The sequence below is a fragment of the Nilaparvata lugens genome, chromosome 5 (assembly GCF_014356525.2).
Source record: "Nilaparvata lugens isolate BPH chromosome 5, ASM1435652v1, whole genome shotgun sequence".
Lineage (NCBI taxonomy): Eukaryota > Metazoa > Arthropoda > Insecta > Hemiptera > Delphacidae > Nilaparvata > Nilaparvata lugens.
The window spans coordinates 71,423,520-71,442,357 of record NC_052508.1 but is presented as its reverse complement, the minus strand read 5'-3'; the positions used below and the strand labels follow the sequence as shown (position 1 = coordinate 71,442,357).

Here is an 18,838-nt window from a genome sequence, read left to right as displayed (position 1 = left end):
GGTTAGTGTACGGTACTCTATTTATCTATTCAAAGAAAGTTAGTTACAAACACTTTATTGGACAAAATTTAAAAACAGAAGAAGTTTTGGGCTAGCGCCTGTTTTTTTATTCCGATATTGTAATTCTTCATCCAATGAATGAATACATAAATAAATCATTAATTGTATAAGTGAATACATCATACGAAACTGTAATAAATTCAAAATTTATTTCCTTCTGCACTCTCAACGAAAGAGAAACTTGAGTGCTAGCAGTGAGTCGCAGGGTACCACTCGAATATAATTAAATAATTGCTTACATATTTTCCATACAACCATTTCTATATATCAAATTTATTTATTCAAAGGGACAGTGTTTTGAACGTCAATGAACACCAAGAGTTAACCTTCCGGTAGTCGCGCCCTTCTCAATCACACGAGCAGTCGCGTGTTGTATTTTGTACAACATCCAATTTTCCAAGTGATATGTACTCTGTTTACTGTCAAAACATATTAATTAATTGTATAATTACTTTTTCCATCTTCTTGGATTATTTTACGCCTATGAACATTTGGATGATTACCATTTCATAGCCCAATAAGGTACACCAATCAAAGCCATCAATTCTGTGTTATTGGTTCGTTTACAGTCCCCGTATACAGTCTTTCCCTATCTTATGCACAGTGCGACTTATGCACTGTCGCGACTAAATGGCACAAACGGTTCAACCGGTTCCAGAGCCAGTCCCAGTGAGGGATCTTGATATTAATAAGATTATCCTTTATTATCAATTTCTTAAGCTTTTCCTTAGGTTATTGTTTTTATTGCTTGTTCAAGTTTTATGGTATATAGAATTTTATTATCTAGATGGTCTTCTAAGATTGAACCATTGCTCGGTTGATACTGCAACTCAGTGGAGTGATGGGGGAAAGTTTTGGAATGCATAGCTGACTCATTCACTGACACCACCCCATTCAATAGTTTTGTGCAGCAAAAAAACTGACACTGTTGTACTTTTTACAACAGCGCAACTGCCGGAAGGTTAACATTCGATTTTTAATAGTTTCGGTTTTTATGATGTTGCTCATTCATTCAGTAATTTACAGTTCTTGATACAATAAATGTACAGTAATGGGAGGAAAGGTTAGTGAACTCTACTAATTCAATCAATGAATCAATCTCTTTATTCAAGACATACAAAGTATATTGTACATGAATGCGTCATCTCATTAAACAATACTTCTAATTCTTAATTAAACATAAAACTAGAAAGATAGAAAGAAACACATCAAACTTCTAATTACATAGAATTCGAAAAATCATATTATCTATTGTGTGTTAGCATTCTATTCCTGGGTGTTCATAGATTAGCTTAATCCTTTCACTCATTGAATAATTCACATGTCTCATAGTTATTCGAAAAGGCTACAATTTTATGAGAAAATCATTGAGTTCTAATTTCCATACTAATGAACTAACTCAATTCTCGTCATTTCATCATTTGGCATTCCTGCTAAACTGAATATTAATTATAATTTCTTTAAATATTACATTAATTAAATTCAATGAATCTCCACGTTTTTAATCTCAGTTATTCATTTTGTACAAAAACCTGCATGATTTTCTTGATTTGAAATGTGCTTTTGGATGGGTGGGTGATAAAGGGGTTTTATTAACAGAATACTTCAAGCAATTTCCTGTAAATATAAATTATTCACAGCTTGAGATGAAGAGTGCACTACGAAAATAAAATTACCACATCAGAAATTAACCTCTCACATTATCCAATCATTTTAGTTTTCAATACTCATCTATTTCACCATCCTTGACGAACTGCAAGTAATAATAATAATAATATATAATAATAATAATATATAATAATAATAATAATAATAATTTATTACTAATATTCAAAAATTAGACTTTAGTGTTGTTGAAAATGGTTCAAAAACGGATTATAGTTCTTAATTGAGAAATATACTGTTCTCTGAAATATTCATGGCTCAAGATTTTTTTAATTACAAAGTTTGGGTAGGTTTCCGATCTCTTGAAATGCATATTTAATATTCATCAGATGTACCGTCGTAACAATCATTAGCTTATATGAATTTCTAGTAAATTAATTTCAAGAAATTTTCTTGAAAAATATTGCTAAGGACTCAACTGCGCACTAATGTTTTGATTTTTTCTCCCCTTCTTCTGAATTTTGAAAGCAAAAGCTGTTCCAAAACAAAGAAATTATTAGTCTTGAATGGAATCTTGAAAGCTTGAAGAAAATCTTGAAAGCAAGGCAAAGAAATCTTGACCTATAGTTGAGAAAACAGAAATATCCATTCTATTGTGTTTTTCAAATTAAGGTATTATGAATAATAATTGATGAAACAGTCTACTTGTATGATGATTCTTGGATTCTCCCTCATTTTCAAATAAATGACAACATAAGTTCTGATTTGTAGTACTGTTTCAGCACATTATTCTCAAAGAAATTGGTCTGACCACTTCAAGACTCAGGTCCAGTTGCACAAAAGCCGGTTAAAATTTAATCGTGATAAATCCCACGAGAACCAATTACAGAAGGAATTTTTGATAAGACGGCTTTTCTGATTGGTTATCGTGGAATTAATCACGATTAAAATTTAACGGCTTTTGTGCAACCGGCACACAGGCTGATTTCATTCAAGTATTATTATTAAATACAATCTGAATTTGAATGATTATAACATGATCTATTCTGGAATTCTTCTTGATGAATCATTTACTTTCTCCCGATTGTTAAATCGATAAAAAGTACGTTCACAAAATGACTGAGATAAAAAATCTCTCATTTATCCCATATTTTGTATCATAATACAATAAAATTACAGGTGTCTTATCTTCTTTTTTCCATTCATTATCGAAGAAATTCATTCAACTTGATGTTCATTGTTTCAATGTTATTAGTACGACTTGGATTAAAACTTAAAACTTGAAAATCATTTAAAAGTAGTAAGTTTTTTATAACCAAGTTCTATAAATATACAGGTCATGACACGAACCCGTGATGCATTGCAAAATCGCCATTTTTTGGGGTTCCAGTTCACCAATTTTCAAATTTATTTTAGCTGTTATCATTATAGATGGAACATAACATGATATGTTGTTAGTAATTGGAATTGCGAAAAATTCTTCCGACAGAATTATAGTATTTAGGAAAATACTAGGAACTGAATTTTTGTTTTTTAGATTTAATTGATCGGGAACTTTACAAAAGAAACTTTTGAAGTTGGCCTCGCATATTTCTGTATTGTCCCAATGCCTCATGAATCATAATTTATAGGTTACAAGAATAAGAACAATTTTAATAATAAATAAATGAATTATTGAACCATTTATTATTGAAATTTCATTATTAAAAAGTTGATAACCGGAATTCACAATATCATTTATTCATATCAATGTTCAATCTCATATTTCAGTTTATCTGAACTATAATATTGTTTTTAAAATGCATAATGCATGCTTTTGTTACGAGTGAGTTGAATTAGATTGGATTTTCAGAAGTACCGCCATAAAAAAAAAAACCACAAAATGGCCGCTTCATAAGGAACACTGGTGTCTTGACCTGGTTTTTATAGACCTTGTTGTAAACCAATACAAGTACAGTATAATACAAACTCATGAAAACTATCTCAAAGTAGTACCAATGTCATCATCAGAAGAAAGGAAAATGTTTGTGTGGGGGTGGGGGGGAGTGTGTGAAGCAACATGACAGTAAGGCGCATGCATTATATTATTAGGCAAGAAGGAGAAGGAGGGTGGAGGAGGCCGGGGACCCTCTTCGACCAATCCAATGAGCATCAGTGTTCCCAACCTCACGTCAGCGACGAATGCAACCAGCCTGGAACAGGCCAACCCCGCCGGACTCCTAGAGACGTTTGCGGCCATGGCGCGGCGACGCACTAGCGGCAGTGGCGGGACTGGCGGCAGCGGAAGTGGCGGTAACGGAACAGGCGGAAGCGGAACTGGTGGAAGCGGAACTGCTGCCAGCGTGCAGACTGGCGGAAACCAGACTAGCGTGCACGCCAACAATCCCACACCCTCCTCTAATCCTTCCTCCCTATTTCCGCGCGGTCCTAGTTCCGTCTCTAGTCTCGTGCGGTTGGCGTTATCATCTAATTTCCCAGGTACTCGCACACACTCTCACAAAATTGATCAAACACTATTGTTCAATTACTATTTAAATCTGCTCGAACACTCTTTTCTGTGACTTGTGAATAGTACTGGTCGAGACTGAAAATTGAATGAATGAATCAATGAATAAATTTATTTGCCAAAAACAAAATACAAAAAAAGCTTTACAAAAAATAAAAGTATATGCTACTGCACTTAAACACTAAAACTATACATACATAAAAATTAAGTGTTTGAGCAAAATATAAATACATAATTGTTCTCAGAAACAGTTGAACTTTGGATACTCTATTGAAAAATTGCTTAAAAACTATTGTTTGAGAAATTGCTCAATTACTATTTAAATCTGCTCGAACACTCCTTTCTGTGACTTGTGAATAGTACTGGTTGAGACTGAAAATTGTTCTCGAAAAGAGTTGAAATTTTGATACTCTATCGTAAAATTGTTCAAAAACTATTGCTTGAGGAATGAGGAATCGTTCACTATTTAAAGCTACTCGATCACTCCTTTCTGTGACTTGTGAATAGTACTGGTCGAGACTGAAAATTGTTCTCGGAAAGAGTTGAAATTTTGATACTCTATTGAAAAATTGTTCAAAAACTATTGCTTGAGGAATCGTTCAATTACTATTTAAATCTGCTCGAACACTCCTTTCTGTAACTTGTGAATAGTACTGGTTGAGACTGAAAATTGTTCTCGGAAAGAGTTGAGCTTTGGATACTTTATTGAAAAATTGCTCAAACACTATTGAGAAATTGCTCAAACATTGTTCAAACACTATTGTTTGAGAAATTGTTCAAATTCTATTTAAAGCTGCTCGAACACTCCTTTCTGTGACTTGTGAATAGGACTGGTCGAGACTAAAAATTGTTTTCAGAAAGAGTTTAACTTTAGATAATACTCTATTGAAAAATTTCTCAAACACTATTAAAAAATTGCTCGAATATTGTTCGAACACTATTGAAAAATTGCTCAAACACTATTAAAAAATTGCTCGAATATTGTTCGAACACTATTGAAAAATTGCTCAAACACTATTAAAAAATTGCTCGAATATTGTTGAACACTATTGAAAAATTGCTGAAACACTGTCTTTCTGCGACTCGTGAATAGTACTGGTTGAGACTGAAAATTATTCCCGGAAAGAGGTAAACTTTGAATACTTTTTATACTTGAGAGTAGGATACTCGAGTCTTTGCTCAGATACAGCGAAATTTGTATTGCCGATGTTTTTCACTGACCCTCTATCAATTTTCCCTTCGAACTTGATATTTCCCACGGTATATAGAAAATGACGGTAGGTGTCGCGCGCATGTTTGTGCTAAATTTCCGGTGTAGCTGACGTCATTTTATATCCAATCATCTGTTTTCAACAAATAAGTTTCATAAATATTGCCAATAGGTGTTAAAAACTTCGATTGGTGGCGATGACGCAATCTAGCTGGCTGGCCACTGCGCACACATTTCATGACCCCTACCGTTTTCATATTATATCACAGAATGAGTACAGAAAGGAAACTTGTAATCAATCGCCTATCTAACCAATGCTTTTTACATGACGCCAATACTAAACACGTCACGTGACCTTGGGAAGTTCCAATCCTGGTCTTCTGATTGGCTCGTGGCAGTGAATGAGAACAATTGATCCGGATCATTAAAGTGATCCGAACCTGCCATCAATACTATTACAATGCGGCGCTTCCTAACAAGATGGCGGATTTTAGCGTCAGGGTACTAGCCAAGTTTCCATACTGTATGTATACTGTGATTATATTCCCTGTGTAGCTAGTGCTAGCTGCTAATTATACCTTCTGATTAAAGACAATCGCAAGCTAGAACAAATTATAATAATTGCCAATAATGGAAAATAATTACAAGAAACTTTTCTGATTGAATACAAATGCGATTTAATCTCAGCATTCTTATTTTCATCTATTTCATTGTTGAATCTGCTCACACCTAAGTTCCTATTTTCAGTCTCAATCAGTTCTTTGTCGTCTCATAATTCACGCCATTCTGCTTCCCCATGCAGTAAAGCCTTATTTGTAAATATTTAAATACCATTAAAGACTCCACTCGATAGATACCTACTAAAATCAGGACTCCAATTTGTAAATAACTACTAAAATCATCAATTCAAATACAGTTAAGGACGAAAACCCCTTATATTTGAATACATTTAAGGACTCCACTTTGTAGATAACTACTAAAATTATCAATTTAAATACCGTTAAGTACTAAAAACCCTTATATTTAAATACTGTTGAAGACTCCACTTTGTAGATAACTACTAAAATCATCAATTTAAATACTGTTAAGGACTAAAACCCTTTATATTTAAATACTGTTAAGGACTCCACTTTGTAGATACTACTAAAATCATCAATTTAAATACAGTCAAGGACTAAAAACCCTTATATTTAAATACATTTAAGGACTAAAACCCTTTATATTTAAATACTGTTAAGGACTCCACTTTGTAGATACTACTAAAATCATCAATTTAAATACAGTCAAGGACTAAAACCCCCTTATATTCAAATACATTTAAGGACTCCACTTTGTAGATAACTATTAAAATCATCAATTTAAATACCGTTAAGGACTTCACTTTGTAAATAACCACTAAAATCATCAATTTAAATACCCTTAAGGACTAAAAACCCTTATATTTAAAAACTGTTGAAGACTCCACTTTGTAGATATCTACTAAAATCATCAATTTAAATACCGTTAAGGACTAAAACACTTTATATTTGAATACTGTTAAAGACTCCACTTTGTAGATACTACTAAAATCATCAATTTAAATACAGTTAAGGACTAAAAACCCTTATATTTAAATACTGTTGAAGACTCCACTTTGTAGATATCTACTAAAATCATCAATTCAAATACCTTTAAGGACTAAAAATCCTTATATTTAAATACCATTAAAGACTTTACTCGGTAGATAACTACTAAAATCAAGACTTCGTTTGGTAAATGACTACTTAAATCATCAATTTGTAAACTTCTTGTCAGTCTTTGGATGGAGCTGGAAATTGATTATTTTTATCTGGTATTTTTGTTCCATTCTGAAAATGCCCCTCTGAGTTCTCTCACAGTTCTGTATTTGTTTGAACTGTCAGTTATTCTCTAAGAATGGGATTTCTACAATCAAGTATCTCCCCATCAAATAAGGCTCTACTGTTCACACCATTAAAACGTCACAATTCTTCAACTACTTGATCTTTATCAATTTAATAAGGCTGTACTTACAATAATTCTGTGTCTGTCGTCTTGTCGGTCAGATGTATTTTCCATTGAAATCGGTTTCTTCTATTATCTTCTGCCTCTGTCATCTTTCTTGTTCCTGGAAAAATATATAAATTCTGTAGAACTTTCTAACCAAATTTAGGTGAAATACGTCTGGTATAACAAAATTATTCATTAGTTGAATTATATTTTAATGATTACGCTTCTCTGTGTCATGGAGGAGTCGTGAAATTGGTGTATCTCGTTAACTTATTGTTGACTCTCAGCGATATTTCTATTTAGTTATACAATTTGAAAGATCTTCGACTATGAAAACTTTCTTTGAAAATCCCGACTATACAATATAATGAGCCGAGCATTATATATAGAACATGAAAAAATGCTCTAATTCCATCCGAATCTCTACAGAAAAGTTATATATAGTTTCAAATCAAATCAAATAGCTTTATCAAAAACATGATACAAACTTATAAAATTCATTCACACATTTAAAAGTGAATACTCTCCACAAAGACTTGAGTCTGTGAGTGGGGAGTGAGTTCTTCCTAGTTATTGAATGAAAAAGACTGAGAAATTGTCAAAAACCACTGATTTATTGTTTATCAGAGATTGACAATGGTGTAATAACCGAAACCGGTATTTCTATTTATCAATAAATCAGTGGTTTTTTGACAATTTCTCAGTCTTTTTCATTCAATATGAATAATTACCACAATATCAACTTCTCAACTACACAGAAAGTTCTTTCAAGTTGATTGAGATTAAGTTCTCATGTTTTGTACATATTATAATTAAAACTATTGTAATTGAATCTAATAACATTCTTCAGCAAATCAAGAATCTTAATTGCACACAATGAAATTCCATACTGGTTATTAGTAAATACAGACAAATATATAAATAGTAGCTTAAAGGCTATACTGCCATTATGAATTGCAAATTCACTATGAATTCAAGTTCTGAATGTGAAAGCGGATTGAATCAGTTGCTCTGCAGCATCCCATTCAATAACCATTTACTCAAATGTTGCTTGTGGGTGTTAATACTGTAGTTTTCTGACTGTTTTAAATTATTGGGAACGTTTCTATACAATATATGACAAATGTATTTACTAGTTTGCAACTACATTCCTAAAGTTGAATTGAACTTGAGCCATATTTTATTATCAAAAGTAATGAGTAAAATATGTTGAGTTTCTAGTATTATAACGTACACTAGAAATATTATTTTAAAATATGAATCAAATGGTTGAAATGTTTTATGATATCAGATATTTTATTTCCATGCATGTTTTGGTCCAATTCGCATGTGCTTACGATTCGAAGATGCTCATTGAAATTTATGCTCGTAGCTTTTATAATGCTTCATTATGATGGTTGCTTGATTGCATACATTAATAAAAAAGGCTGGTTTTTGGTGGAATTCATGCATAATTCTCGTTCTTAAATGCAGAAATACCCTGCATTAAAAGTCCTTAGATAAGGATCAACATTGTAAATAATATCAAATTCAAATATTCATGATCAAGCTTACTAAAATATTTAGTAAGAAACTAGAAACATATCTGGTATATAAAGGTGATTTTTTTCAAGTCATGAATGCGGAAAGGCCTCTCAAGTACTGTACATTCGTATGAGGTGGAAAATTGTAGGATCTGTAATAATTACTCTGTCATGATGGAAAAATACATCAAATTCAAAATAATTGAATGCTATAGAACCCTACTTTAGTTCTCATTTTCTCGATGTTAAAGAGTTATAAGCCCTAAAAGTGCAAAACGTTGGATAAAAATTGTTTTTTTTCAAAGATTTCACACGTTAACTACTATGTCACAAAACTTTACTAAACAAAACTTGTAGGAAATTGTTTTTTCAAAGATTTCACTCGTTAACTACTATGTCACAAAACTTTACTTAACAAAACTTGTAGGAAATTTATCAAGATTTATTTTTGTGTAAACAGTCATGTCGATGAAAGGCAGTGTTTTCAAGATACATGCGTGTAACAGTAATGAAAAATCGTAACTCTAAGGCTAAACTCACACTTACGCGACCCAGGTCGAGAAGAGACTCGACTCAAGTCGAGAGCATGTGTTTCCAAATGGTGACACTCGACCAGTCGACTCCAATCTCCGCGACTGTCACCCCTTGAAAACACATGCTGTTGACTAGAGTCGAGTCTCTTCTCGACCTGAGTCGCGTAGAGTGAGAGTTGAGTCTAAAACCGTTCTCATGCCTTAAGCACAAGGGGGCAGGAATGAGGGAGGACTTTCGATATGTTTACCTTTTAACTAGTCCAAACAAAGCTAAATATTGTGTTCGAAACATTCCCTCTAAACATCTCTGTCAACTGATCTATTCTTGTTAAACAAAAGATGTTACACTCAACACTATAACTGTTGCATCAATCGTTGGGTTATGCGTAAAATAATTGAAATATTCATCGATTGAAGATAATTTTATGCTCATAATGAACATTGACTTTTTCTAATCAATCGTTGAAAAGTTACACGGCCAAAAAGATGATAATAATCGGAGGCAAAACGGGGTTTCAAAAATGTCATACTTTCGAGTGTATTATCTTGCTTGCATCTGAAAAATTATGAGAGATATCAAGAAATGTTACAGATGGAACTTGTAGGCAAATTTGTAAGCTTTAATTTTGTATTTGTTAAAATTGCCGAGATGCATATTGTTCGAGATATATGTGAAAACCCCTTAAAAATGTCACTTTCAAATATCCCTCACCCCTTGGCACAGGGGTTAGGGGTGGGGACTTTTTTATGTTCACCCTAACTTAAAAGAGCACGGGAGTCAAAAGTTGTGTTCCAAACGTTTCCCTCTGTAATCTTTTGTTGACTGGGCTATATAATTATGCATTCAATACTAAACGTCGATAGTAAAATTAGATATATTAGACACATTATTTGTTGATGCATAGATTTAATGTTTGGATAGTGTTCGGCTACTGTGACATTGTATTTAATTTATAATGAATTTTGTATGTGACCTGGCTTTATGTACTGATGTACATCACGCTTAAATACGTCTTCGGAACCCGTAGCCGTCCTTTCTCCCAACATTGAAAGCAACATCAGTGTTCACATCAGCCTAGCTTTCAATATTGGCAGGCAGAACGGCTGCGTCTTCCGAAGACGTATCTCAGCGTGATGTGAAGAGACCTTTACTTTTTCTGATGCCGATGTTAAATTATTTACTGCATAATTATATATTCCAGTCAACAAAATATTACAGAGGGAACTTTGAAACACCTACGCCGACATGGAGTCTTGTTAATATTGCTCAAATGTTGATGATAATCAGAATGATTTGTAAGTTATTTTACATTTACATTTATTACATTCCTTAATCACATCAAATTAATGATTGGGAGAGAATCAACAGGATAAACCCGAAACTGTTCCTCTCCCTAATTTTGATAAAAATAGTTCAAATGAGGTTATGAAAACACTTTTATAAAGATCACAAAAATTTTGAAACATTATTCAATTTGATTTGTAGGTGGCCTACTGAGCACAGCGCAAAGCTATCCTAGCCTGACTACCAGTGGTCCCACAGGCAGTGGGTCATGCGGCATCTCCACTACGGCCGGCGCAGGTCCACATCTCAGCCAGGCTCTCACCATGAGTCTCACATCCACATCCAGTGATAGCGAACAAGTCAGCCTGGAGGTAAGCTATGTTTTCTCTAGTATTCTTTGTACATTTATGTACTGTTCTGTGGCGTATATTGTGAATATTTATATTTAATATTTGCTCTATCTAATAAATAAATAAATATTAATATAATAAAATATTCAGTGATAGCGATCAAGTTAGCCTGGAGGTATGCTATGTTTTCTCTAGTATTCTTGCATTTATGTACTGTTATGTGGCTTATATTGAGAATATTAATATAATTCAGTGATAGCGAACAAGTCAGTCTGGAGGTATGTTATGTTTTCTCTAGTATTCTTTGTACATTTATGTACTGTTCTGTGGCGTATATTGTGAATATTAATATAATAAAATATTCAGTGATAGCGATCAAGTCAGTCTGGAGGTATGCTATGTTTTCTCTAGTATTCTTTGTACATTTATGTACTGTTCTGTGGCTTATATTGTGTATAGTAATATAATTAAATATTATTTGATAGCGAACAAGTCAGCCTGGAGATAAGCTATGTTTTCTCTAGTATTCTTTGTACATTTATGTACTGTTCTGTGGCGTATATTATGAATATTAATATAATAAAATATTCAGTGATAGCGATCAAGTCAGTCTGGAGGTATGCTATGTTTTCTCTAGTATTCTTGCATTTATGTACTGTTCTGTGGCGTATATTGTGAATAGTAATATAATTAAATATTCAGTGATAGAGAACAAGTCAGTCTGGAGGTATGCTATCCTAGTTTCTCAATTACACACTTGTATTTCAAGGCTATCCTATGTTCTCAATTACGAACTACTTGTATTTATTCAGCCCGGAGGTATGCTATCCTATGTTCTCAGGTACAGTCCGGGTCCTGTGGCTTTGCCTATCGGCGGAAGCCCACTAGACTACAATACTACCCGATCAAAAACATCGAATATTTATGAAATTGTAACTTATCTTTCCATAAGCTACAGATGCCCTTTGTATCTTCTCAAAAGCAACGTGTTGCATCATTTGCAAAGACAAAGACTAATACATACAAAGACTAGTCTGGTATATAGTATGAAGACTACAATACTACCCGTTCAAAAACATCGAACATTTATGAAATTGTAACTTATCTTTCCATAAGCTACAGATGCCCTCTGTATCTTCTCAAAAGCAACGTGTTGCATCATTTGCAAAGACAAAGACTAATACATACAAAGACTAGTCTGGTATATAGTATGAAGACTACAATACTACCCGTTCAAAAACATCGAACATTTATGAAATTGTAACTTATCTTTCCATAAGCTACAGATGCCCTTTGTATCTTCTCAAAAGCAACGTGCTGCATCCGAAAAGATACACAAGGAGCTTCAATGTATCTTTCCATAGCAACAGATGCCCTCTGTATCTTTTCAAAAGCAACGTGTTGCATCCGAAAATATAACCAAGTAGCTTCAATGTATCTTTCCATAAGCAACAGATGCTCTTTTGTATTTTCTCGAAAGCAACGTGTTGCATCCGAAAATATAACCAAGTAGTTTCAATGTATCTTTCCATAAGCTACAGATTCCCTTTGTATCTTCTCAAAAGCAACGTGTTGCATACGAAAAGATACACAAGGAGCTTAAATGTATCTTTCCATAAGCAACAGATGCCCACTGTATCTTTTCGCAAGCAACGTGCTGCATCCGAAAAGATACACAAGGATCTTTAATGCATCTTTCCATAAGCTACAGATGCCCTCTGTATCTTTTCAAAAGCAACGTGCTGCATCCGAAAAGATATACAAGTAGCTTCAATGTATCTTTCCATAAGCAACAGATGCTCTTTTGTATCTTCTCAAATGCAACGTGTTGCATACGAAAAGATACACAAGGATCTTTAATGCATCTTTCCATAAGCAACAGATGCTCTTTTGTCTCTTTTCGAAAGCAACGTGTTGCATCCGAAAAGATATACAAGTAGCTTCAATGTATCTTTCCATAAGCAACTGATGCTCTTTTGTATCTTCTCAAATGCAACGTGTTGCATACGAAAAGATACACAAGGATCTTTAATGCATCTTTCCATAAGCAACAGATGCTCTTTTGTATCTTCTCAAATGCAACGTGTTGCATCCGAAAAGATACACAAGTAGCTTAAATGTATTTTTCCATAAACAACAGACGCTCTTTTGTATTTTCTCGAAAGCAACGTGCTGCATCCGAAAAGATACACAAGGATCTTTAATGTATCTTTCCATAAGCAACAGATGCTCTTTTGTCTCTTCTCGAATGCAACGTGCTGCATCCGAAAAGATACACAACGATCTTTAATATCTCTCCATAAGCAACAGATGCTCTTTTGTGTCTTCTCCAAAGCAACGTGTTGCATCCGAAAAGATACACAAGGATCTTTAAACCTAGCGCCGCAGTGCAGGATGGTTTCTTACAGCTTGGCGTTGTTGTCATTCGAGATGGGTGTCTGGCTTGGAAGTGTTTCGGCCGCATTGCAGGATGACTGTTAACGGTTGCCGGAAGATCAACAGCTGGATTTTTTTCGTTATTTTTGGTGATAGAGAAATTCTGATTGCAGATTCGTTCTCAGCGACCCCAAGTTTAGCCTAAAGGCTCAGAATGTCAACAATGTTTTTAAATAATTAAAAATCATCATGAAAAGTCATTAATATGGTAGTACACCACGTTTCTGGAAACTTTGTACTGGTGACTGGAGTTATTATTGACACACAAAAATAAAAATAGTCGTGAGAAAGAAAACTGCTGATGAACGCGAATAAGACCGTCACTCCATTGTTCTATTGTCTTGGCTGCTTGGCTGAGCCTGGCTGGAGGGATCAAATAACCGACTGGTTTGTTCTTTCGTCTGTCCGCTAGGCGTAACTACGCCGACCATTGCTGGGTGGGAGGTGTTACTGCGGCCGCTCGCATTCCCACCAACGCTGCTATTATTTGCTGTCTCAGCGCCTAGTCCGATTCAGCCAAGCAACCAGCCTGCACTGCGGAGCTAGGTTAATATCTCTCCATAAGCAACAGATGCTCTTTTGTGTCTTCTCCAAAGCAACGTGTAGCATCCCAAAAGATACACAAGAAGCTTTTTGTAGTTACGTCCCTTCAGCACAACTCAGCCTATCAGCTGACATACGTTAAAGATGCTCTTTCCATTGTTGGTGATACGTAGCATTCATGAAGAATCTCTGTGTGTAGGGAGCTTCCTCCACCTAGGGATATTGGGTCTCTGAATGTTTTTGCAAGGCCGTGAATATTACCCCTGCAAACCATACCTTGCCAATATGCCGTTTCAAAGTCACATAGGCAAAGCTACGGGACGCCTACTGTATACACTTGTATATTTTTTACACCTCTTTGGATTATTTTGTGAATATTAATATATTAAATATTCAGTGATAGCAAACAAGCCAACTTGGAGATATGCTGGTATTGACAAGTAGGTACATTATGTAACAGATATTCGTCAAATACGTTGATGTTTACATTCTTCTACAATTTTTGTTTTCAGGACTTCTTGGAGAGTTGCCGAGCTCCCACCCTGTTGGCTGAATTGGACGATGATGATGAAATGCCTGATGATGATGACAATGACGATGACGAAAATGAAGATGATGATGATTACGAAGAAGTCATGGTCAGCCGGAATCTACTCTCATTTATGGTAGTTATCATGTTTATATATTCTCTAATTTTGTTTGCAAGTATTTGATTCACAGCAAATATACAGTATATATTTTATAGTTTATTGATTTTTTGTAATTTATGAGAAACACCTGAAATAAATGTTTCAAAAACATATAATGATAACATTCGTGAAGCTTTTATTGATTTTTCTCCATCAATTAACTTTTACTCTGCTACTGTTTGCAAATTTTTTGAATGCGACAGTTTGTTTCTAACTGTAAATATTTTCTTGTGGCGTTGTTGTTTGAACAATCACTCTTTGATCGATGATGATCAAATCTTTTTTGAAAAATAGTGCCTGAGCATGAACTGTTTGAAATAATAAAATTAACAATACTATTATTTAAGATAAGATAATATTTTTGGCTTTTTTTCTTTAGGGCCACTCTTGAATATAAATGAAAATAGAAATCTAAGTACCCTTTTAACATTGTTCAGTCACAACATGTTTCGGCTATAATATTATGCCATTGATTATTTGATAATGTCATCTTATAGCAGAAACATGTCTAAATAATTTTAAAAACGTTCTTAGATTTATATTTTCATTTATAGATAATATTTTTATTTAACACAGTAAATTTTCACAATATACAGTTGAATAACGTTAAAACAATGTAAGGTCTCAATAAGTAAGCAGAAAATTTACAATAGACCACACATGGAAAACAGTAGGCCTATGTGATGAAAACTAGAGTACATACAAATTACGCTATCAATATTTTAGAATAAAAAAATCTGACAAACTAAAGATTTATTTATTATTTCAATAGGGTTACTTGAATTACTAGTATTTGTATGTAAAATTTAATATGTAAATATAGTATGTGAATATTTCCTACTTTAGTAATTAAAGCTACTTTGTGAAAATAATTGAGGACTGAAAATTTAGTAAAGTGAACAACTACAACACTTAACCTATTTCGGACTATGTGTAACCTTATCTAAATTTGGGAGAGGAATAGCACAAGGTTACCTTATTTTTCCTCTCCCTATCATTTTGATGATACTTATTGTATGATACAATACAATAAGTATTGTATTCTCCGTACTTATTGTATGAATCAATAAAGAGTAAGAAATATTTGATATTGATTGTGTGGTTAAACGAGGCCTTAATGACAGTGTGTTCATCATTAAATACATGGGTTATATCCCAGTCAATAATTATCTACATATTTCAAACTTGCCAGGTCACCATAACAAAATAATATGAATCAATAAAGAATAAAGAAATATTTGATATTGATTGTGTGGTTAAACGAGGCCTTAATTGGCAGTTCCCGGTCTCTCCGTTTCAGGAGGAAGATAGCTACGAGTCTCGAAACAGTGGCGTGGTGGGAGGCGGCGGAGGCAGCGGAGTTGGAAGCGGTAGCGGAAGCGGAGGCGGCGGATCGTCGGGGGCGGCGGGTGAGAGTGGCAGCGGAAGCGGAGGCGGTAGTGGAGGTGGTAAGCGACGCTCGTGGGACGATGAGTTTGTACTGAAGCGGCAGTTTTCGGCGCTGATTCCGGCGTTCGACCCGAGGCCGGGTCGCACCAACGTCAACCAGACCACGGATCTGGAGATTCCGGCGCCGGGCGGCGAGGATACCGCCGCAGTGATGGCCGGCGAGGCGGAGGTGGTCGTTCAGCCTAGGCTGCAGCTGGTGCTTCGCGGACCAAACATTCCTGGCGTAAGTTTGTTTATATTAATCCTGGGTTTTTTATTGCGGCGTCACATGTGTTATTACTCCTATAGTAAGGTCCACGTTATAATGTCAGTGTTTGATTAGCAATGGTATTGCTATCCTTGTCTATCATTCAACAAAGCGGGTAGCGCTTTCTCTTTCTCGCTTTGCTCTGTTGCCAGGTCGGTTTTTAACACTGTAGAATTAATAATTTATTAACATAATTTCATCTTAATCATTAAAAATCATTATGAAATTATTGAAAAATATAATTTCTTGCTTAATAAAATATAATAATTGATTATTTTTTAAACGGGAATGAACAGTCAATTACATCAATAAACCTGTATTAGCTACCGTCCATAGAAGTAATTGACAAGACAGTGAGGATCGGCAACGTTGTTCTCCTATCTTTCTCCACTGTCATTATAATGTGGACCTCACTATACACTACTATCAACTTGATTTTATAATATGAAGAGTATTCTCATACTTTGAAATATGGTATGTAGGAATCTGCTACATTAATAATTATTATTTCTATATGTAGATACGGGTTTTTGTTACTGTTATTAATGTTCATTGTTATAGTTACATTTTTACTTTCCTTGCCCTATTACCATAGGTAAGGAAAGTATTGCTTTCCAAAAAAATTTAAGGTACCCTAATTTCATGTTTTCTATACGTTTCATTACTTTCCTTGCCCTATTACCATAGGTAGGCCTAAGGAAAGTATTGCTTTCCAAAAAATTTAAGGTACCCTAATTTCATGTTTTCTAGGTCCCCTGAGTCCAAAAACATGATTTTTGGGTGTTGGTCTGTCTGTGTGTGAGTGTGTGTGTGTGTGTCTGTGAACACGATAACTCCATTCCTAATTAACCGATTGACTTGCAATTTTAAACTTAAGGTCCTTATACCATGAGGATCCGACAATTAGAAATTCAATTCAAAATGGCGGATAATGGCTAAAAACCATATTTTTCACTGTTTTCTCGAAAACGGCTCTAACGATTTTCTTCAAATTTATACCCTAGATAGCTATTTATAAGCCCTATCAACTGGCATGAGTCTCATTTCTGGGAAAATTGCAGGAGCTCCGTAATATTCCTGAGAAGAATGAATTTTGTTAAATTTCTACCTCGATTTTCTCAAAAATGACTTGACCGATTTTTTTCAAATTCATACCCTGTATAGTTATTTATCAGCTCTATCAACTGGCATGAGTCTCCTCCTTGGGAAACTAACAGGGGGTCCCCCCCATCCCTGAGAAATTTACTTTGTAACCTCCTTCTCGTGCGTGAGGTAGGTAGGTAGAGCAGTTCATAAAAAGAACACATAGTCGAGATACTTCATCTGTAGAACAGCTGTTTTGACTAATTTCAAAAAATATCATCGAATTTCACAATTTACACAAAGGAAGAAGTGCTCTGAAAACAATTATACATATACATATACAGTAGTCTGATTGTAGTTTCAAATATGTTGCTGCCAATCGTCATTATGTTATTCCCCTAAATAACTCCTTTAAGAATCAGGCTTACAGTTCAATGAGCAAGGAAAGTTGTGTGAGTGCGCCACACCAGATTTTTTGTTATTGATACAATCTATAATATTAATTTTCTTGTAAAATAAACTATCTTTTATAAGGGAGAGTCGAGATCTCAAAAGTGCATATTTCGACAATTACTTGAGATACGGCGAAAGGAGGGAGGAAGTTGAGCCGTTTAGCTCGTCAAGTTTTACGGCTTCAAGGCTGCCGATTTCGTTGCATGCTGATACACGGTCAGCTAGACCGTTGCCCACTAGTTAGTGAAAATGGATTAGTGATTAGTGAGAATGGATAAATCCTTAGTGGGATTAGTGATAATGGGTTAGGGCAGGGGTCTCCAACCTTTTTTATCCAAGGGCCACATTGTTAATTCTTGGGAGGCTTAGAGGGCCAATAATAAGGAGGTACGTGGAATCTGACTTGTGGAGACACACACGACGGGGGATTTGGGTTGGTGTAAAATTATTATATTTCCATTAAAATAATATGAGGAGTTTCAAGTAGGTTTAATTGGAACACAGGAAGAAACAAACCAGTTCATTTCATTTCAATACAAAGTCCAATTTATTGAGTGTAAAAAGGTCATAAGAAAACTTGACAATGCATGTATTTAGCAAGTTAAACAAAATGATAATAACTTTTTTAATTGTAATAAGACAACTTGACAATACACGAATTCACAGAAAGTTACCAAGCTAAAAGAGAATACTTATTTTTAGTGAGAGGATTGCATTTCTTTTCCACTCAGAATGTCCGCCCATTTAGGATCAAACTTTGTGGTTCCAATCATTAAAATTGTTTTCAAATGTTCATCTGACAAGGAAGATCTGTATTTGGATTTAACAAACTTCATTTTTGAAAATGTCTGCTTACACT

At 34.5% G+C, this 18,838-nt stretch overlaps 1 protein-coding gene across 1 annotated transcript in view; it reads left to right on the top strand.

Moving 5' to 3' along the window:
- Positions 1-18,838, top strand: part of LOC111059631 (E3 ubiquitin-protein ligase HECTD1-like) — a 160,680-nt gene that overhangs the window by 106,358 nt on the left and 35,484 nt on the right. The window contains 4 exon segments of the mRNA XM_039429229.1: positions 3,757-4,143; positions 10,931-11,100; positions 14,571-14,723; positions 16,027-16,419. Of these exon segments, the coding sequence (XP_039285163.1) occupies positions 3,757-4,143; positions 10,931-11,100; positions 14,571-14,723; positions 16,027-16,419 (1,103 nt within the window).